This window comes from Myzus persicae, unplaced genomic scaffold (assembly GCF_001856785.1).
Source record: "Myzus persicae strain clone G006 unplaced genomic scaffold, MPER_G0061.0, whole genome shotgun sequence".
Classification (NCBI taxonomy): domain Eukaryota; kingdom Metazoa; phylum Arthropoda; class Insecta; order Hemiptera; family Aphididae; genus Myzus; species Myzus persicae.
The window spans coordinates 251,277-273,951 of NW_019100604.1; the positions used below are offsets into that span (position 1 = coordinate 251,277).

General features: G+C 30.5%; 2 protein-coding genes across 8 annotated transcripts in view; one reads left to right on the plus strand and one right to left on the minus strand.

Moving 5' to 3' along the window:
• Nucleotides 1–9,844, plus strand: part of LOC111036049 (thyrotroph embryonic factor) — a 61,076-nt gene extending 51,232 nt beyond the window's left edge. For 3 of the 4 annotated variants that reach the window (XM_022317956.1, XM_022317961.1, XM_022317939.1), the window contains 5 exons: nt 6,602–6,750; nt 7,652–7,970; nt 8,290–8,393; nt 8,497–8,634; nt 9,454–9,844. In XM_022317956.1, the coding sequence (XP_022173648.1) occupies nt 6,602–6,750; nt 7,652–7,970; nt 8,290–8,393; nt 8,497–8,634; nt 9,454–9,537 (794 nt within the window). In that variant the 3' untranslated portion in view covers nt 9,538–9,844. The remainder of the gene's footprint in view (nt 1–6,601; nt 6,751–7,651; nt 7,971–8,289; nt 8,394–8,496; nt 8,635–9,453) is intronic. The other variant, XM_022317948.1, reaches the window with a different exon arrangement.
• A 6,400-nt stretch (nt 9,845–16,244) lies between these two features.
• LOC111036274 (ubiquitin-like modifier-activating enzyme ATG7) lies at nt 16,245–22,675 on the minus strand. 4 transcript variants are annotated; one of them, XM_022318278.1, is made up of 16 exons: nt 22,657–22,675; nt 20,747–20,811; nt 20,440–20,668; nt 20,162–20,360; nt 19,981–20,094; nt 19,669–19,907; nt 19,035–19,132; nt 18,852–18,963; nt 18,641–18,785; nt 17,742–17,900; nt 17,428–17,604; nt 17,213–17,344; nt 17,019–17,128; nt 16,827–16,959; nt 16,646–16,765; nt 16,245–16,588 (listed from the first exon to the last, which is right to left on the minus strand). In XM_022318278.1, exons 2-16 carry the CDS (start codon nt 20,760–20,762, stop codon nt 16,529–16,531), a joined length of 2,043 nt encoding a protein of 680 aa, XP_022173970.1. In that variant the 5' UTR covers nt 20,763–20,811; nt 22,657–22,675; the 3' UTR covers nt 16,245–16,528. The 4 variants fall into 4 exon arrangements, with proteins under 4 accessions (XP_022173970.1, XP_022173955.1, XP_022173963.1 ...); XM_022318263.1 differs by lacking the exon at nt 22,657–22,675 and adding an exon at nt 21,725–21,998; XM_022318271.1 differs by lacking the exon at nt 22,657–22,675 and adding an exon at nt 20,934–21,011.

Genomic DNA, 22,675 nt, shown 5'->3' on the forward strand with positions numbered 1-22,675 from the left:
AATAATATTATGTATGCCTAGATTTCGTTTTGAACTTCGGTCGTCAATCATTTTTTAAACTTTTCGGACGTGCTGCAATCATTAAATTAAATTTTGTTACAAAGCCCGAGCATTCAAAAGGCTCCTCTATAATACTCGCCTGTCGATATGTATAGATGGCAAAATACTCATCTATATTTTTCGATACATTGTAGGCAGTGTGTGTGTACTATGCACATATAGGTATATTACAATATCGGGATAATGCTGCACGCGCGGGCAGCGTGAAATAATAATATTTATAGCTGCCCTGGTGGTGCAGTATAATAATAATATTATGCCTATTATACGATTTCCCCTGTCGCGACCAACACGCAAACGCAGTCACTTTTTAATAATAATAAAAATAATACACTTAAAATATTCGTCTCTCTATATACATTATCCGACGACGTCGTCATAATATACGTCGAGATTCGATCGTGCCCGTTTACATATACATATTAATAATATTATAATATATATATATATATGTGTGTGTGTGTGTGTATGCATATACATTTACTTAGAAATGGCCGCCCACCACGGACCTGCAGCACCGTCTGTGATATTGACAATTCCGTCGCCGCAGAAGTGAAAGTGTTTTTATTAATTTTTTTTTTTTCGTCTATAAATAATATGTGTATTTTATATATTTCGTTTATGCACGCGCTCCGGTCCGTCCGTTAGCGTATTTACGCACACACCACGCACACACACGCTAAAACATTATATTATTATTATACATCGTATCCCCTCGGACGTCCGGTCGTAAATCGGCGTGTGTATTCGAAAACTCTCACTTTCTTCGCTTTATCTGTGTGCCCACGCGCGAAAACCAGAGCGCGAATCCCACCGTCCGGCGGACAGTTCGGTCCGGTCGGTATAAATGATAACGGTACAAAATAAAAAATAATAATAATAATGTTTAGGTATAACTATACTCGCTATAAATTGTCGGAGGTTCGCTCCGGTGGGGCCGCCAGGCGGACGGGCGGTTGAGTAATATCTATTAAAACTCGCAAATAATAACGGGACGCGCGTTTTTTAATCGGTCGGCACAGTGGGGCGAGGGGAAGGTGACGGTGAAAGACGTTCGCTCGGTCGGTCTTGGTACGTTGGTCACACTATACCGCACGCGATGGTGTGGCGCGACGGGTGAAAGTGAGATGGGAACCACTTTCGCCGGGAAATACCCGCTTGACGACGCCGACGCAACCGGTGTCCTTCCGGAATCCACGCCGCCGCCGCCGCCGCCGCCGCCTTGCGTGATTCGTTTTTATTTTTTCCAATCTCCTACCGAGCCCGGAATCGTTATTAACAGTTTTTTTTTTCACTGCCGTCTGCAAAAATAGAAAACACAACGGTAAAATAATTGCCACGCGGACCGGCAGACAGCTATTATAGGCCTCGACCGACGTTATAATACCAATAATATACCAACTCTCGTTGTATGCTTTATATTACCTATGTACATTGTACATAAAACAGTTACTATATTTTTTAAATACCCTTCTCTGTACGAATGTCTTACTTGGTGAATAGTTTTAGATACTTTTGGGAAATTTAAATGCAATTGTGCTTTGTTCACATTGAATTTGTACAGTATATCACCACTGTAATGGGTGTCGGGCTTGATGTTGAGTACGATTTTCTGCTGGTATAATGTAATATTAATGGCCAATTGATAGGTACCTACTATAATACTGTAATCTAATAATAAGTACACGCTACCAAATTGAAAATAGGTATGTTACTAACATATTTTTTTTTTTTAATAATTAGTACAAAAATTAGGTTTAAATATTGGGACGCCTCAAAGTTCTCCTGACAATTAATATTCTAATTTGCACCAGCAACAAATAACAATGTTAGTTACTTACAAATATCGTATTGTGATACATATACAGAGGTGCAGTGTAATAATAATGACAAGGATAAGAACATGTTTTTTTCACAGAGGGTGGCTGAACATTATATTTTTAGAGTATGTGTTTAAATGGGTGTGCTAACTGCCCTTGCCGATAATATTATATTTTATATGATTTTTTTGCTGTCGTCTGACGTCCAAACGATATTACAGTGTTGTGCTATTAAATTGTATATATATTACTGCACAATTTGAATTATTTATTCATTTTAATGTAATTAAAACTAATATAACTACTTGTATTGTTATTAACGACGTATTTATTTTGGCATTTTAACGACCAAGACGTATAAAATATATACACACGCGATAACAATAGTTAATAACTAATGAGTAATATTGTGCTTAATAGTTATAATATTATGTTGACGACCTGACATGTACTCATATCGTGTATAGACAGACTTTCGTACGAAATTATTTGATATTTGGTTTCTATATTTCTATCTATTTAAGGAAATTATAATAAATAACTATTTTTATTTATTTATAATAGGTTAACATTGGTTAATAACTAACTTACTGGTTTCATTCTTGTCTAAGATGTCCTGTAAACTAAAATGTATCGGTCAATAGTAATGTAATCTTGTACCCCACACGATTTCGATTCTGAAATATAAGCTTGAAATTTTCTAGAAAATAATGAACTACCAAAAAAAAATTAGTTGACTAGAAAACGAATCAGTCATGTACCGAAACTGGTGTTGATAAATGAGTGAAACGATATTCGTCATCCAAATTCCTGGCGAATTCAATATTTTGCGTTACAAGTAGTATCTGTGTTCGTCGTGTATGATTTCAAACTGGTTTTGGATTTTTTTCGAAACGAAAAAAATAAAGATGAGAGAAAGCCAAAAACCCATTGTTGACGGGCCAACGGATAATTTTATACTTCCAGTTAACGCGAAAAAAATATATAAAAAATATTTAATGATGATAATAGTAGCGAAGTAGTTAAGTTCTTCGGGCCGAACGACTTGCTCTTCTGCTGATGTTGCGCAATCGGAATAATAATATTATATATCCGGACTCTCGAGCAGCACTTTCACTTCACGCAAACTGCCGCCGACGTCGTAGTCTGCGAGCACGGCATATAATCACATTATACTATAATAATAATGCACGCCGCCGTTATACCGCTACTATTAATGAACACTGCGAATCAGATAAAAAAAATAAAAAAACGTAATACGTGTTCGCGGACGATATATTTTATTTTTCAGAAGAAACGCGCCCGACCGTTTCCGACCGGCTTTATCTAGACGGATTATCAGCAAATAATATATTAGACAAATTAATGGAATTTGAATTTTCACACACGTTTTGACGCGATAATCTCAAAATTTTGCGCACACGCGTCGACTCCAACGAAATCTACTTTGAATAGAAAGTTTAAAATGGCCCGTGGGATATAATATTAAAAACAGAATAATAAACGAGTAAACGTGTAACGGTTGAAATTATTTGTGAAATGTATTATTATCGTTTGTATAATGTTATTAATTATTATATATGTACTAATAATAAGGTAAGTACCGTTATAAACAGTACTTTTGTGACTACGTTTTCATACACCACCGTGTATTAATAGGACCCTTTAAAAAATACTGAACGACTTTGCTAAATATCTAAATATGTTAAACTTATCGTGCAGAATATATGTTATTCAGTTACATATTATTGTTATCATCGTCTAAACTAGTTTTTGTTAATATCATTTACCTAATACCTATATCACTTTCAATTATACCTACGCATGCCAGTTTCGTGAAATGAAAAATTATATTTGTAATTTTGAATGTTATCTAGGATCTAGATAATCTTATAAACATTTTTCAATATGCGTTTAAGTTGCGACGATTTTTTTTTTTTTGGTTATCGAAAAATGTACAAGCCAGTGACGACAGTCACTTGTGCATTCCTTATATAGGTGCAATATTTTATAACATTACTGCTATTGTCTTTATGGGTAATTAGTAATTGCCGAGTAAATAAAACACAGTGATATACAACCATTTTTACTATAAAGAATAAAGATTATTAATGATTATAAGATATTGTATTTTAATAGTAATATTGCACACCTAAATCTTTCAACAGCTGCACTGCTCAATAATGTTAAAAAATGATTGATAAATCCACCGTCTACCTTTGTGGTGTAAATATTAAAATGAGTTTAACTTATACATCAAATTGAAACAAAATAATCGAATAAATTTATTATGTGTGTAGATAATTATGATAATTTATGTATAATAAAATCATTCATATATCAGTTATACGTCGAATCTATTTAGTTATACAGTCATCTCAGTCATAGTTCAACACTGATAAAATATAAAGTAATGCATAATTTCTGAATAAACTATTTTTTTGTATAGATGGAGTCTGAATAATGATTATCTATATTTAATATTATTTTGTACACATAATTATATTATATTACTAGGCCTTGTATAATTATTACGATATAAACGTGTACAATAAAACACTAGCAAATGAATGAGTGTATTAACCATATAAATAATTTTAGACAGTTAAACGTGATATCATAAGTGGTGTCTGGGGGTATACTTCTCGAGTGTTTTTTTTAGCATTTACTATAAGTAAAATAATATTATATACCTATATATTATAGGTAAAATATGTATGCAATATGAACTATTAAGTTACAAAAATAATAAGTACTTATGTACAATATCGTATTCAAGTTTACTGGTAGGTTAGCCAGTCGACGAATAGAGCAATGAAAGATTATGAACACGCCACAGTATTTTAGTTTATTGTATCTCAAAAATATTTTTTTCTTCACAATAAATCAACTTAAAGTGAATAATGTATCATTTCTCCAGCAATAAATGTCCGGATATTCGGAAAACACGAGTAGTCATAGGCAATGCTCGTACGTAGTTTTGATTTTTTTGAGGGTAAATCGAACGTCAACCGCGAATTACACACTCACACTTACTCGCATATTATAATGTACATACCGAGAGTCAGTTAGTGTTTTGATAGAGGGAGGGGGGAAAAGAGACAGACGAATCGGACAAGCGCAGATTGATGTCTGAGAGATGAAGACGAAAGTGAAAACGAATCGTAATGGAAGAAAAAACGTGTCAAATCTGTTACGGCTTCCTACTTCCTGCATTACGAAACGATCGCAACTGTAAATGTAAAGGTATAATACCTACTCTTCTTTGGTACCGCGGTAGCGGTGCAATTATCAGACCGGTAAATGTAGGTTTGTCCGCCGTCTCTCTTCGGTTCTGTGAATATTTTCGCACAATTGTATATTGTTGGTATACACATGTATAATAGTAATATGTATACTTCTTGTTATTATTGCATTGTACCAAAACCAAAGCGCGTGTGTCTTGTTAACTTTTTTTCATTTATTTATTTTTTTTATGCAAGAACGTTTTTTGATGGCTTGGCCTGCGGTCGTTAGTGGTTTTAATCTTTTATTTTCTTTTTTTTTTTTAATCGGCAAGGACGGTGGTTTTTTTTTAGATGTTGTCGTCTTATGATAAAAAATAAACAAATACACACATACATTATACCAACTCTAAATAACCGAACTAATCTCGAACGGAAAAAACGAATCATCTAAAATATGTATTCAAGATTAAAGTATGTATATACCTACTTGACAATACGCTGCAGTAAATTACGCACGAATCTGGGCAGCGATAATTGCTGCATAATATCTTAACTGAACATTAAGTGTATAATATGGTAAAAAAAAAAATACTTTTTCAGAACCCCCGCGTAGATTTAAGCAATCGACTGTAATCCGTATATTTTGCTTAATTCGACGATGTTCGCCAACGAAGCAAAAATGTTGTAAAGCGAATCGAATAGCATAAAATATAATTCGATATAAAATAACAATATTGTCGTTTAATTGCGTCGAATAAGTACAGTGTATAGCCTTGAGTGGTATCCATCACATTGCTGATATGGTCGTTTTTAATGATATAAAACCATTTACGGCATTTCCTATATACTAATATATATATATATATGCCTATCCGACTACTCTATATATTCAAAGTTGTCCGATAAGTTTATTATATCTTCGTCTGTTCAATATAGATTCAAAGTTTTTTCCCGTATCGGATGATATAGAACATTGTACAGAACAAAATGACAAAAAGCAATGTCTATAAATCGGTTTTAAGTCTAAACCATGAGCTGATTAATGAATTTCAATGACAGAACTAATGTGTTTTCATTGTGTTTGCGCGAACCGTTTCCTGGAACAAGTTTCAGAAAGTCGACAATTATTCTCATCTTACAAATCTCGTTTATTAATTTTGTGCACAAGACATGAAAGATGACATACGCAATAGTTTATAGTTATATAGTTTCAAACGGGGGTAACGAATGTACCTACCTTAATTACGCTAATTCGTACTATTTTTTTTTTATATTGTATTGATTTCTGTTGCGTTTTTGATTGTCAACTCAAAGTTACCTTGGATTACGGCGAAGGCCGAATTCTGCACCGTTGTGATCCAAATATTGCGTATTTTTCATTAACTTGTGTTTCATTAATTAATCACCAATAGTTTTCTTAAAATATAAGACAATTAATATTATTTTATGCTGCTGCTAACGAGATTTTCATGGGTGATTTGATTTGTTTTCCAGGTAAAGCTTGTGGAGTACCAAGAGATGGCAATCCTGATAAAAAAGAAGAAACCGAGCTTTTGTGGACTAACGTCGTAGAATCTCAGTCAGCGTTTCTGGGACCGAATCTATGGGACAACAAAACCATACCATATGACAATGACCTTAAGGTAATTATTTTGTCCATATTGTCATCTATAAATACATATATCGTTTATATTCCACGACCAAACAGTAGTCCTGTAGTTACAGTGGCGAAACGACTCTAATGAAATTTTCGATAAGCCAATTTATCAAATTATGTTTAATGTTTATTCACCCACCGTGATGTTAAAGTCTTAAGAAATCGAGCTCAAACCACCATTCGCAATGTCACTCACCAGTTCGTTTCGTCACCATACGCACCTAGGTATAATATTATAATATTAACGATATATTCAAAAGTAGGAAACAATTAGTAAACTTTGAAATCTTTAAGGTATATAAATATATATATATATATTTATAAGTAACTAGCTGAAAAATCTTAAAAATCAATGCGGAGAAAATTACTATGTTAATAAATAAGTTAATATATTTTTTAAACTTTTTACTATACCTTCAATGGCTTATATCAACTAAATTATTAAATCAAGGAATATGACTTATTTGTTTATATGTAATAAACTTATTATATGTATTATACTGAATTATTAAACAAACAAATAAATTATTAATTAGTTTTGATTAGAGTTATAGATATTATATGTCTAAATATAATTTTAATTTGACTAATTTTTTTCAAATAAACTGGATAAAGCTAAATTAATTGTCTTGTACAAAATCGATTTTTTCCTGTCTAGGTACCTGTAGTTAAGTAAAAGTTAAAAAATAAAATTAATAATAAACACAATATTTGCACTGGGCGGTCTACCGTGATCTCCCGTTTTCTCGTGTTGGTGAATCATGCAAACTGCAGGAAAACACAGTGGACCATCCTGCAGTAGTGTGCACTGTTATTACGCACTATTATTCATATTATTGTAAAAATAATTGCGCCCAAATCTAACCTCGCGATGTGTTCGGTTTCAGTATTGTGACCTCGACGAATTCCTGTCCGAAAACGGATTGCCGGTGGAAGGCGACCACCAGAACGGAACGACCGCGGGCAATGTTAACCCGGGCACCATAGTGGCGGTCGGCCACCAGGGTGGCCCGCTCATGCCGGGCGCCAACAACCGCCTGTCCTCGCCGCCGCCGCCGCCGCCGGCTTCCATACACCCGATACAACACTTGCAGACAAACGGCGTGGCCGGGGTGGGTGTCATACTGACCAAGCGCGAACCGTCTCCGTCGCCCAGCGAACCGCTCAGCCCGATCACCATAAACCCGGCGTCACCAGCAGATTCAAGTGAGTTCTAGAAAATTCATACTTTATCGTTATTATTATTATTATTATCATCATCATAAGGCGAGCGTGCGACGGGACACTGAAAAAAATTAATTATTCTATAAAAAAAATCGATGTACTCGAACCTTTGATACGGTGACAAAACGGCGTTACGATGTACGCCTACCTATATACGTGTTTATCATATTTTGTTCTCGTCGCCATCGCTGATAATAATATTATGATTATATGACTATTAATATATAATACAGTCATTACATATTATATTATTACAACCGTGATCCTGCGTGTACTTATGGTGTGTGTTTCGTTTTTGCAGCATTGTCGTTCGCGTCGTCCAGCAGAGACTTCGACCCGAGGACCAGGCCGTTTTCCGACGAAGAATTGAAGCCGCAGCCAATGGTAAAGAAATCAAGGAAACAGGTGAGAAGGGCCTCGTTAACTTGATTGGTTTATTATTGTCATTACAACGCGAACTTACTCGCGGCTCTAATGACACCCCATATTGACCATAATTTTTCATTAGTTTGTACCGGATGGGCTGAAAGATGAGAAATACTGGGCAAGACGTAGAAAAAACAACATGGCCGCAAAGCGATCGAGGGACGCGAGACGAATGAAAGAGAACCAAATTGCATTGAGAGCAGGGTTTTTAGAAAAAGAGGTATTTAACTCGTACAATGGGACGAATATTATTAAAAAAATACCAATATAAAGCTTATAAACTGCAGTAGGTTTAATAGGGGTGGTACCCATAGGTGTAATTCAAAACGAGATCCGAAGTTTAATATAAAATCTAAACAAAACCGCTTAAACTTACCCGGCCTATTTCAAAGTATTTTTAGGTTTATTTTCAGGTACTTAATAATATTTCCAAGTAGAATAATGTTAACGGTATATGAAAATCACCAAAACACTGTACTGATTTCTTGTCATATTAAAAATCAAGTGACTACAACTAAGTCTGACGGAAATCACAATTATAAAAAAAGATGATTATACAAAGTTCTATTTCATTAATGAATTCATATTAATGACTAATTAATCATGTTACATCACATTATACTTCATATAATAATTTATCATCGATAAATATTAATTTCTTTCCAATCTTGTAATTTAACACCGTACTGTGTACCTATAAAAAAAAGTATTTGAATGATCGAATACCTACATACTTTTTATTCATCATTAGGCTATTTTTAATTTACTCGGTTATTACTTATTACTTAATAGTTACGAGGTCTACTATTAGGGTTTTATTTAAGTAGCCAAACTATAGGTGCACTATAGAAACTGCTAATATAGTCGACTTTAAACCTGTGCAGATTTATCTGAACTTTATTCTTAAATTTCTGGGCTTAGAATCGTATTTATGTGTTCCAATACGTAAACATACGTACATAACCTTTGCTTTTCTAACAAAAAACCAAACAGATTATTAATGCAAAAATAATAAAATACGTATTCTTGTACATTACAGAACATGGGCCTTCGACAAGAGATGGAACGTTTAAAGAAAGAAAATTTAGCACTCCGAGATCGTCTTTCAAAGTTCGAGATCTAAAATATTTCCCGTGGATTTGTATGCACCATAATACCCTTACCCTCTGTGTTTTTGAAAAAAGAAATACCTTACCCAAATTATTGTTACTATTTATCGCACTGTTGACCGTCAGCTCGTTAATAAACAAACACTCACTCTTCCAACGCACCGCGGTGGTCGCCTATAAGGAGTCGTGTATAGAAATGAGTTATATTATAATATTATTACGTTGTAGTTTATAAAAATAAAAATGCATATTACCATATATATGTATACAATAATATATAATAAATATTATTGTTATAACGCAACTGATCTCAATTCCAAATACGAAAGAAATTCCACATTCAAGATCATCAAACAATTTATCGGACCTCAACAGATTCTCAAGAAGAAAACAAATTTATCGATACAACAACACTGGATACAATATAACATAATATAAAACAAAATTAATTTCCCCTAGTTTAAACTTACAATAGCATTTAAGTCGATGTACATGGTTTTTGTTGTTCTGTACATAAAATAGGTCTACAATTATTAAATTATTAATTATATTATTATTATTTTATTATTATTATTATTATTATTATTACTATTTTTATTATTATTATTATTATTATAAATCGTCCTATTTATATGTTTTTATAAAAATGAAATGCGTGTTAACCTGACATATTATATTAATATAGTCTTGATAAGTATAAAAAAATATTATAAACGTAAAAAAAATAATTCATAGGTACAAGATAAGACTTTATATAATGCTAGCTGAGAAAAAAAATAGGATTTAACTTCGTTTTATTCTTATTTTTTTTATCGGTTACATTGGTCATTATAATATATCGAGAATTGACCCTTTTAGATCCAATTAATTTCATAACATTGTTAATATACTGTAGTGGACGATATGATTTCTTTAGTGAAGTTTTGAGGGATCTGTTTTCGTTTTACATCTATATCGTTGCGTGGGGATTTGTTTTATTTATTTATGCTTCCAATATTGTATAACATGTCAATTAATTCATAAGATCATCACAAATTAATTATTAATTGTTTTATTTTAATATGTATAAATTTCTAAAATATAATATATATTATATAATTATCCTTCCTCCTCATTATGATTGACGAGCGTTTTGAATATGTTTAGTTTTACCATTATTATATAATTGTTTGATTAGATACTTATCTTTTTCTTTATTATTATTTTTTAGCAATTAAGTGTTGATTTTTAAAAATGTTTATTTGTAGACATTTAAATGATTATTGACAGCTCGCTTATTGTTTCTTAGGATTATTTAATTAGGCTTTAGAAAATTAAGGTATTTGTTCTAAGGATCATATTTGATATTTTGTGAATAGTTACTTTTTTTATAATACTTTAATAACATAATACCTAATTGTAATTTTGTTTGAGAAAACAAACGTATGGGTCAGGGCTGCTGTAAGATTTTCTTTTTTTTCTTTTTTTTTTATATATATATGAACTTCATATATACATAACATTGTTGTCAAATTATAATTATTTCCAAAAATGTTATTGTTTTGCATGAATATTGAATATACACGAAATGACCATTAGCTTATCATGTTATTGATTTCAATAATATATACCTTCACTATTAGTGTAAAAAAGTATTTCAATTTTTTTCAATCACAAAATCTCAATTGAATTAATTGTGTGCGATGTGTGCGATTGTACCTACTCTATATAATTGGACACTATTGGTTCTATATAGTTGCCACCAATGATGAAAATTTAAAACCAATCATTGCATGGCAACATATTTATATACAAGAATTTACGTATCCTTGACCAGTGGTCGCCAACCTTTCATACTTCATAGACTAACCACTCGATGTTCATAACGCTGAATTCCACGGAAAATGGGCTACGACTAGTAAATATATTTCCGTCGCTGGACGCTGAACCACTCAGTGCCTAGTAGCAAGTCTTCGTTCTTGAGTATAATATAATATTACATATTTACATGTATATTAGCATATTACCATTATTGCGAATTTGGTAAAAAGAACATTTCGCGCACTCTGTATATCACCACGGGCACACACATTATGATAATATCGTAGCCAATAGTTACTCCTTATTATCGCTGCATTTTTGGCTGGCATTAATATAATATTATATCATAATTAGTAATACATTACCGTCTAAGTTACCCACGTATAAAATTCTTAAGTTTCACAAGTACACGAAGATTATTTTTCTAAATCGTACGTGAATATACATGTACTGAAATTTTATTTGGGTAATATACGATTCAAAAAATAATTACTGTTTTACAATGTTTCTATAGGGAAATTATAAGCATCATGGGTGGGTCTCGCGCAATTTGTGATCGTCCGTTTAGCCGACCATCATAACCATACGGCACTGGTTGTAAACTGACAACAATCGAAAAGTCGATAGTTAGGTATAGGATATAGGTAAACAGATTCGTCTATAGGTCTCCAACTTACGGCTCGTCAGTTGTCAAGCTGGCTGATGTTTTGACCTTGACTTCCAAGATTCTAGTTATATAATATTTATGTAGGTATGTGAATTATTTTGAGGAAACCAGTAAAATATTATTTTTCCTTTGTCAAGTCATATCGAAATATAATAATACAATTCGTTCTCTCTTTGTTCAATAATTGAACTTCAATTGTAGTACATTTCTAACCTTCTCCCAAACAGCTGGCCCGCGATACATATTTCAGATTTGATCTGCCGCCGCCGACGTAAAAAAAGTTTGGCGACCCTGCTACATGTAATGTAGACCATCGAAATGTAGTAGACTCCGCCGATTGGTGACCTAGACAATATAACAAGTAGGTCTATACATAATTTGTTAAGTCTATTGCTTAATTGACTAGTTATTATTTACAATATTTAAATATTTTACCTAAACAGACATAGTTAAAAATATTTGTAAATTGTTGAGATTCAATAGATATTGTCGACATTGATATAATTGACTAAACATTTTTTAGAAAGTATTACTATTAACACTTAAATATAGAACTTGTTAGAGTAGCTATGCCTAATCTTTAGATAACAATTGGTCTACCTCCGACTTCCTAACTTCTCCCAGTTATAAATGGTACCTATCCCTCATCTTGTTTTAAAATATTTGTTCTAATTTAATTATGACTATTTTTTCTCGTTGGTATTTTAATACAATAGTTATTTTACACTGTGAATTATGATCTTATAAATAATAATATGTCGTTGTCCGAGTTAGCACAAAACTATCGAACTAGCGTTACGTATAAATATAATAAAGAATATACAATAGGTAGGTATACGCATTCTTAATATAATACTATTATTACATTCGCATTATTTATTTATTGTCGTCACTGATTAAAGGACCTGACACGCGATCAATGTTAACAAAATCCATTTGTTGTGCTTGTACCTATAGTTGTATGGTTGTATAGTTGTATGCAACTTCAACTATGAACTAGGTACCTAATACCATCTAATACCTACCTATAAATATACTAGAGATATGCTACAAAATATGTCAATTGCGTCATATATTTATCTGAATTTTCATCATTGACTGTAGTCTGTAACACACGTCATGTTATATTCGAGGTTATACCAGCACGACATCTAAAGCTCAGTATTAATGTATTATAACTATATTTATGAGCATTTCGCCTAAAGGTTGTCACAAGTTCACAACTAATAGGTACAGTTGGTCGTTTTAAAACGGGCACCGGTTAGGTTATCAACATTCGGCGATAAGAAGACTCGCAGATTATCTCTCTGCAAAAATAAATAAATACATTAATCTGCTGGTACCCATAATTCATAAATGACAATCATAAAGTAATAAAATATTTGGCACCAACTCAACATAAACGACATACCTACTTAAGAGGATGTCTGGGCAATATTTAGTTTCTCTCTCGGGACAACGCGCAACACAGATAAAACGCATTAATATGTATATAAAATCGTTTTTTATGATTTTCGAGTAATCCAAGTTAAAAATCATCTATTACACAAACTACAGAGGATAATATTTTTGAGGTTTGACATGTCGCCATATCGGGCAACAATTTTTTCACAACTCAGATACAATACATTCAGTGTAAGTACTGTATTTATAGCCAATGGTAGTATCCTGCACTACCAGGTAGTAGGCAGTGGTCGAAACGTGGGGGGATACGATGGGATGGCATCCTTCCACTTTTTATAATTCACAGTTTCCATCCCTCCACTTATTTTGGGCCACTTCGTCCACTGATATATGTATAGGTCTTGGGTAAGGTCTGCCTGGATATTTCCCTAATATTAGTACCTAATTATAATGTAAGTATATACCTAGGTAAATTTACTTTCAATTCTTACCTCTCAAAAGTACCGACTAGATCCAATCAGCTATCAGAAACCTAAGTCGAAATTGATGATTAGAGCATTTTTTCTACAAGTAAAAGTATTTACAATTTAAAATGTTGTACATTTAAATAGATATTAAATTGTTTTGAGACAATAATATATCGATTTCATTCCTTTAAAAACTTTATTCTCTACATATAGTATTTTTGGAATAAATGTTCTTACTCTGAGATTAAAAAAACATAAAAGAAAACCGATTTGCGGTGTTGTCTATGACGTATATGCTGTTGGTACTAGGGTCAGATAAACAAAACAAACAGTGCTCTGACATTCGTTTAATATAATATTTAATATTATTTATTTAAGTAAGATTATACATGCCGACTGTACAAATCGGTAATCGGTCAAAATATCCAAATTTGAAAATGTAGAAAAACGTTTTTATAAATAGATACAAACATTTCAAAAGACAAAATTAAATGTAAAATAATTCAATGACGTAAATTAGTAGATAATACTTTATTTTCTAATACAATTGGCTAAATAACTTAATATTTAGTTATAAAATTAACTCGTAACATTATTTCAACCTAAATACGCTGTATTGAGCTTATAGAAAAATAAATAAAGTTGATAGCAATAATAACATCACACTTTTATCATGTGTGTGTGACGTGTGTAAAGTGTACACAGCGGATCCATGAGCTAAACTTGGTGAGCATTGATAATACTTCATAATACATTTTATTTTTTTATCATTATAATTATTATTAATACAGCTTTCGACAAAAATTAATACCTCAACCTAAGGGTGGAATGGGGGGAAATATAGAAATATATAGAAACCTGATTAGTTCCTAGATCCTTTTCTATTGCCATGGTTTTTCAATTGACTATTTAATAACTGTCGGTTAATACATTGTCCCAGTTAAACTGTTTATGAAACTCCAGTTACCCGAAACAGCAGGTTTAACCACAACTTTATTAACTTTTTAATCGTTGGTTAATTACATATCATTTATAGTGATAATTTTAGCTTGTACCGTCACTTTAATACGTTTTATATCAATTTTTTCTTCACAAATCACGATTTAAACACACTTACTATTATATTAACAGACAGTTATTATGGCAATTGAAAACCCGGCCTTTAATGTATCTATATAATCTACTACACTAACAAAATCAACTCTCAAATTCTGTGAACAAATATTTATTTTCTAAAAAAATTTGAATTAGTTTTTATTAGAAAATATAGTGGTATCTAATAAATAATAATCTATTACCTATATGTAATTGAATTATTTACATTTTATAATTTAATTTTTAAATATATTATTTGAGTATACCGAAATTTTAAAATATTTGTGTTAATTTAAAAAAACTAAAATTGGATAGTTTGGTTTGATTTTATTGTCCGTGGTTATTTTGACTTAGATTCGTACAAATAACGTGGAGGTATCTACTCATAAGCAAGCATCCTCGATGAAACGATAAACATGGTACTATGAAATGTTTTTTAGTGGTTCCGTGGGCAGTACAAATATATTATAATAATATCTGCAGTCCAACGCTTCGCTGTGGTGTGAAAACATATAACATACACTTACATTTTTATATCCACATCATTCTCCAATAATCCTCTTTTGCTGCACCCTTGTAAGATGAATGTCAAGAAAATAAGTTCATAATAACTAAGTAAGTACCTATAGGTACTTACAAAAATAAAGGAACTCTTAATATAATAAAAAGCAGTTTATAGTTTTATAGATTGGTGTGAACACTTTGAGGTGGAATTGTCTGCAGTGCTGAAGGAGCTAAGATACAAATTATTCTTATTTTTCAGTCTTTGAATACTCATATAAATATTATGAGTCATACTGTAGTTTTGTAATTTTAATTTTCGAGACCAGTGTTAAAATCAACTATAAAAAACAAAATATAAAAACTAAGTTCCTGTAATATTATTATACAATGTTAAAAATGTACCAATAGATATCAGAGGTAACACTTAATTTGCATAGTATTACTAAAACTGAAAAATAGACCACATTTTATCAACGACATAAGTGGTTTCAGTTTTGATTACTGTGTAAATTGGAAGTGTTATTGAAACTAATTTTCTTATAAACTAAAATGCAATACCGAGTTTTAAATAGAAATAACAGATATCTATAAAAAGGATTAATAAGTTTATGTTTCTGCCTTACATTATGTATGTAGGTTGTAGGTACCTATCTTATATAATTAATTTTGCATGAATAAAACAACAAACTTGTTACAACATCCAACATGTATGCACACAATTGTTCAAGTTTATTTAGTAATTTTAACTTGTAACTATAAAATAATAAATAATACAAGTTTCATGTTTCATGTTTCAATATGTTTTTATATTGTATGATTTAGGGCATAGGTACTAATAAACTGTTATACTGAAATTCAAAACAATGCAAATCTCAATCATATTTGAAACAATTATAAACTAACATATTATTCAGCACTGTATATATTAATACAATTGAATTTTAAAAATTAAAATACTTGACAAATTACCTACCAGCTTTACATTCATACATGAAAAAAGAAATTTTGAGTAAATAATCATAATAACAAACAATATAATAAAATTAACGTATAAATCTATAAAATGTATCACACACGTTCACTATAAGTTCCAGAATCTTCAATATCGGAATCATCAATTTCAAAATTCTACAAATATAATTTTAACATGAACAATTTGTTGGATAGTTTTCAAAATGTACTCACTTCCATGTTTTCAAATTCATTCTTAAGACTGGTTAATCCAGTTAAATCTTCTAAATAGTTAGGATTTGTAAAAACATTGTTTAAAAACTCTTCTTTTTTATTCAAAAAGTCATTAATCACCTGTAAAAAAAAGTAAATCAAAGTAAATTAATTACATAACAGTTATATGTTTAAAACTTACTATTGTCGAACATGCAATACACTGAAAAAAACTTGAAGTAAAGGGTATTATCTGCTGAAAATCAGATATAAATCCTCTTATGGAATGAGGTACAATCCCTAAACAAGATTTAGCATTCGCCAACACATTGGACCTAAACAAACAAATCTCACTTGAGTAACTGTTCAACTATCATTGTTTTAACAAGTATACTTCAATTGAATGTATGACACAAATAACTCGACAGCCAAAGCTCCTGCTATGTTGGAAACACCAGGTCTGGTGACTGTGCATTGCTGATCAAGTGTCCTATCTGCGAGTGACTTCATTTAAATAATTTTTATTATAAACAATAATGAAATACAAAGAAATATAGTAATTTCTAAAAAATAATGATTAATCCTTACATTTCCCGGTGCTGTGACATCATTACAAAAATAGCAGCCTAATTTTTGTTCACCAGTAGAAACATCTGGTACTTTAACTCCATGTCTGATAACTAAATATGATTCAAATCCTAATGCTGCAGTTATGGCAAGCTAGAACATAAATAACAAATTAACTAATTGTAATATTTAAACATAATAAAAAAACTGTAGGTCGTAAATAAATAATTAGGTACCTTATTGTGTAATGTAGATAACATGGTAGGCAACCAACGACTTTCTCGAGAATCCGTCAACAAAAATATAATATCATTATCTTCTATTAATTTTGATAGTAAATCTACATTTTTATGATCATCAATGTTTGCCGCGTGGCCAGGCATTGGAATACTCATAACCACACCAGTACTATTCTAAAAATACCATGTCAATAATAAATTAAACACAATATAAATTCACAATTTCAAATTCCAGTAGTATAAATATCAATGAATGATTATTTAACAACAATAATTGATGTATCAATATTAAATTATTTATTAGTACGTACAATTTCTGGATGTATTTCACGTAATACATCAGCAGCAGCTATTGCTTTGTAAGTATTTGAATTGATGCAATGAGAATGCCTGTATAATGACTGTCTTACTGGATTTGAATACGATACTTTCCCAGAGTCGATAAATGTTATGTTACGAACACCCCATGCCTAAAAAATAGAAATTACAATAATATTAAATTACACAGATATAATTTGATTAAAGATGTGCTATGTGTCATTTTTAAACAAAAAACTAATCAAATGCCATTACTTATTGGATTAGTTTTAGCAGTTTAAAAATAAAAATGTTTGTTATTCATTAATTTGATTTTTGAAGCAATAAAAAATATATAAAACATGTTAATGTCAATGTTGATGATCAACCATTATCAATAACAACTTATTTGAGACAGCAATCATGGAATTTTAGAAGTTATGCATAATATGGTTGAAAGAATTGAAATAGCTAATACATATTTAAAGTATTTACATCAGGGCTCAGCCACATTTTTTTATAACCAACAATGTATACACATTTTTGAAGGGCCGCTAAAAAGTAAATTATTTTATTCTAACAAACATTTTACAAAATTCTACATTCCAATGCTGGTGTCAATAATGTTATTGAGACTGACAATAACATAACTATTAAGTACAAAATATAGATATTATGTTCTTATGGACTTTGTTCATAAATTATAACATTTAATCTTATACACATTATGCTACTATAATATTAGTTCATTTAACAGATTTCGTGAACATTTTAAATATTTGATTTAAAATATATGTATTTACACAAAAGTTATAGAATTTGGAACAATTTAGTCTAAATTTTCTATTGAATCTTAATAGGTATACCATTAAAATCTAAATCTATCTAGTGGATTGAATAATGTTATACAAACCAATAAATTTCTAGCCACACAACAACCAAGTGTGCCAGCCCCAATAATTAGACATTTTGATTGAGCAACAATTTCTAAGTTTAAATCAGGAGCAATGCGCCATTTCATTAACTTAAGATTTAGATCTACAGATTCCTTTGCTTGTCTAAAAATATAATAATAATTAATAAAACACCAAAACAATCTTAGACAGGTTTTTAAATATACTAACTTTGTAGAGTCCATTGTTCTACTGAGGTCTACATATTTTGGACAGAATATTCCTTTAGCATTTTTTTCCCAGCCCACATATTTAATAGCATCTTGTTTAAAAATATTTTCAGCTAAATATCAAACAAATACAAACATGTTAAGAAATTATTTTTTATTTCATAATAATATTACTAAAACTTACAAGATACTTTTATATTAAATAACATGCTCGCTGAAAATGTAGTAGTAGGAGAACCTCTTAATGCTATTACTCTCAAAATTGAAGTTCTCATGGAGGGACTAAAAGTAAAAATTACTATTAATACAATTGTCCCACAAATGCCATCAATTTGATAGCAATTTTGCCACCAAACCTTCATTTTATATCATACAGTGATTTATTTTATTACCAAGAGAAGAAATGGATAGTTTACTATACTCAACTTCTAACTTAGTATAGTGTTGCATTTTTAGTAATTATTACCATTGATTATAAATACTATAGATTGCTCAATGTGGTAAAAAATTTGTTGAGCTCAATTAGAAGAGCCGTCTAGTCAGTTCTGGATAACAACACCAGAACTGCTAGTAAAAGTAGTGCACAGATTTTGTATCGCAGTGAGCAATTTAAAGTATTTATAATCAATGGTATTACAAAGCATTCAAAACAACAAGTGGCCCTGGACAGGCAATCCCCACTGAGTCAACTATCTCCTGCCTGTGTGTAGTAAAGCCAGACCCATTTGCAGTAGTTGGCTACCCAGGTCACTTCTCGTGTTGAATAAGAGTTTATACTCTTAAAATAATATTTATTTATTTTAATTTGTATATATTACCAGTGAAATAAAATTAAATACAGAAGATTTCGTAATGGCCATCCAGGATTATTCAATAAATCTGATGGATCAGCAAATACTAAATAACCAACTGAACCAATTTCTGTATTATTTTTAAAGAAATCAATGTACTCTTTTAAAGTCATAACTGTAAGGTTTCCTTCTTGTGAAGATACAACTCCAAAAAATCCTCTTTGATCAATTTTTAGATTTTTAAATCCAAAAACCAATAAATCAAACTAAAATATAATAATTTGAATGCTAGTATAATATAACAATGGAATAAGACACATTTAATATTATAATATTTACCTGTGTAGGAGAAAATGTATTTTTAAGAAGAGTAGGTACATCGTTTAGACAATACTTTGGCCCGGAAAATGATGGGAAAGCAAACCAATAGTAAAAAATATATCGTTTTAAATCCTAAAATAGTTAATTACATATTAAATTAAGTAACATAATTATTCCAAATAATAACAAAACAACTCACTGTGTACATTAATACATGAAAAGCTGGAATTATGGATGGGTCTTCAATAGCTTTACCAGAACGGAAATCATCTAATAAACGTTCACCAAATTCTTTTAATAACTCATTTTTATCACATATTTTAAATGATTCTATTGTATTTTTATTTAAACAGTAGCCACGAGCAATATATTTAAGAGACGTTTCATCATTAACTTCTCTATAACATAAATAGTAAAAAAAATACATATTGATGATTTAAAAAATTTGATATGAAATACAAAATTCAAATCACATACTGGTTGAAGGATGAACAGTCAAATGACATAAATGGATTATTATTTGAAGTATAGTATCCAATCAATGGTCTATGGACTTCATCTAGTTTATCCACTTCTAACTTTAATTGACAAACTTTGAACCAAAAATTAGGATCAAGACAAGATGATAATGGTTCAAATCGCAATAATATTTCATCATTTTTTACTGAGGTTTTTGAATCTTCATTATTAGTGGTACTTGCTGTTTCTATAAATGTATAATGGAGTAATTTATGCATGGCTATATTTAGTTAACTATCATAATAATTAAAGATATATAATTTACCTGGTAAACTAGCCATTTTGTAAGTTGATTGATACAAATGTTACATATTCACAAATATTTTTTTTCTGAAAAGTAAAATAAAATATACAAACATTAACATATTTTACTACTTACATTTTTACTTTATAGTATTGAAAATTAAATTTTATTACATTCTAATAATATTACAAAAATAAATACAACTTACAAATTATTGTGAATACAAATTTCTTTAAACACTACCAAACATTTACTTAAATACTATGCATAATACCTGTACTCTTCTGTAAATCTTAGAAGCTACTAATCAAAATTTTAAATGCATGATTATGATAATTACATTTATCTAATCTAGTTGTACATATTATTAACAAATTATTTGACAATATTATCAATTAATAGTAAATTATTTGTTATAATAATCAAATTTAGTTCGATTATTTTGGTTAGTTTTTAACTGTCCAATTATTGTTTGAACAATGTATTTGTATATAGAATTATTTCAATTTTATGTACTTTTTAGTAAACGGGATTATTAAAAAATTGACTTGGACAAATTTAAAAGAATGAATTGACGAAGAATACACGATGAATATAATAAGGGTGTATTAAGAAGAATTGAAAATTTTACACTGAAATTACATTTTATACATGTAATTTTTTTCAGATATACCATTGTAAGTAATAATTACCTAATACCTACACAGTATTCAGAAATCGGCCACCCAGTGTACCAAAGTCAATCCAAAGCTACATGTGTACAGCTTAATAAAGTGCCCAGTGAAAACTATATATTAAATTATATTTATACTGTGACTTAAATCCTTAACCTTTTTAACTTTTTAAGTATTAAGCACAAGTGTAGGACTTCTGATCATGTCTGTGTCTACAATAATTGTATTGTAATATTATATTATAATTTATTGTTTTATAAAATCCAATAACCTACCTTGGAAGACTGAAGAATTAAAGAATTTAGAATGAATAATAGACTATTACCTATAAAATGTTCGTGATTCGTAACTCGTGAGAATGAAGATGACATTTCCATAGATTTAGCTATGCAAGTACGCCACCGTTCCACCATAGATTATAAGGAACATAGGCTTTTATACTTAAACAAAAGGCATAAAATAGAATATATAATTTACGTATTACCATAGAACAATTAGGTAGGTATATGTAACGTATATTCGTATAGCACGGACTAAGATAGTAAGATATTAAATTTAACAGGCAAGTCATGTCTGTGATTACTGATCCATGATTGTGAAGATAGCAGCTCTCGAATAGGTATACCACGACTGATAAGAGATTGATTGATATTTGATACCAATAATATTTGAATATGATCCATAGATATTAATTATTAATGTAATAGTGCAATATTATTTATTACATACACAGCAGCTGGTATATAGAATAAATATTTTTTTTATTATTCTATATACCTGTGATTATATATATATATGTTAAAGCTGATCCCGTGCATTTTGTTGTCCATTAAAAATGCCAACTCTAAATGAGACTCGATGGTGATAATGCTAGCTGTATATTGTGCCTACCTGCTGTGTATTATTGAAATAATATGTTTTATATTTATTTTGATTGCGGACACGCCGATGAGCGGCTATAAATGCAACTCAGCCACCTTGGCAGGCAATGTGCGAAAAGTTCAATTATATGCATGCTTATATACCTGATCTGCCCGATGAACCACTGCAGGCAACCATTAAACATAAAAAAATAACCATTTCTACATCATTTTCGTACAACGGTTCTATATTTATATTCATCCCATAACCAATAACAATCGTATATATAAACAAATATTTTCTTCGTCAACTTAAAACACAGATATATAGAATATATATATATATATATCTGTGACTTAAAATCTTTGTTTGAGTAACTCCCTGGGTCGGACTTACCCGGTCCAATTGTGAATCT

Coding starts and splice junctions, on each gene's coding strand:
- LOC111036274 (XM_022318278.1), bottom strand. Junction 19,908..19,980: donor ATACATTTTCTCCTACACAG/GTAAATATTATA, acceptor ATTATATTTTAG/TTTGATTTATTGGTTTTTGG. Junction 16,766..16,826: donor GTATTGCATGTTCGACAATA/GTAAGTTTTAAA, acceptor TTTTTTTTACAG/GTGATTAATGACTTTTTGAA.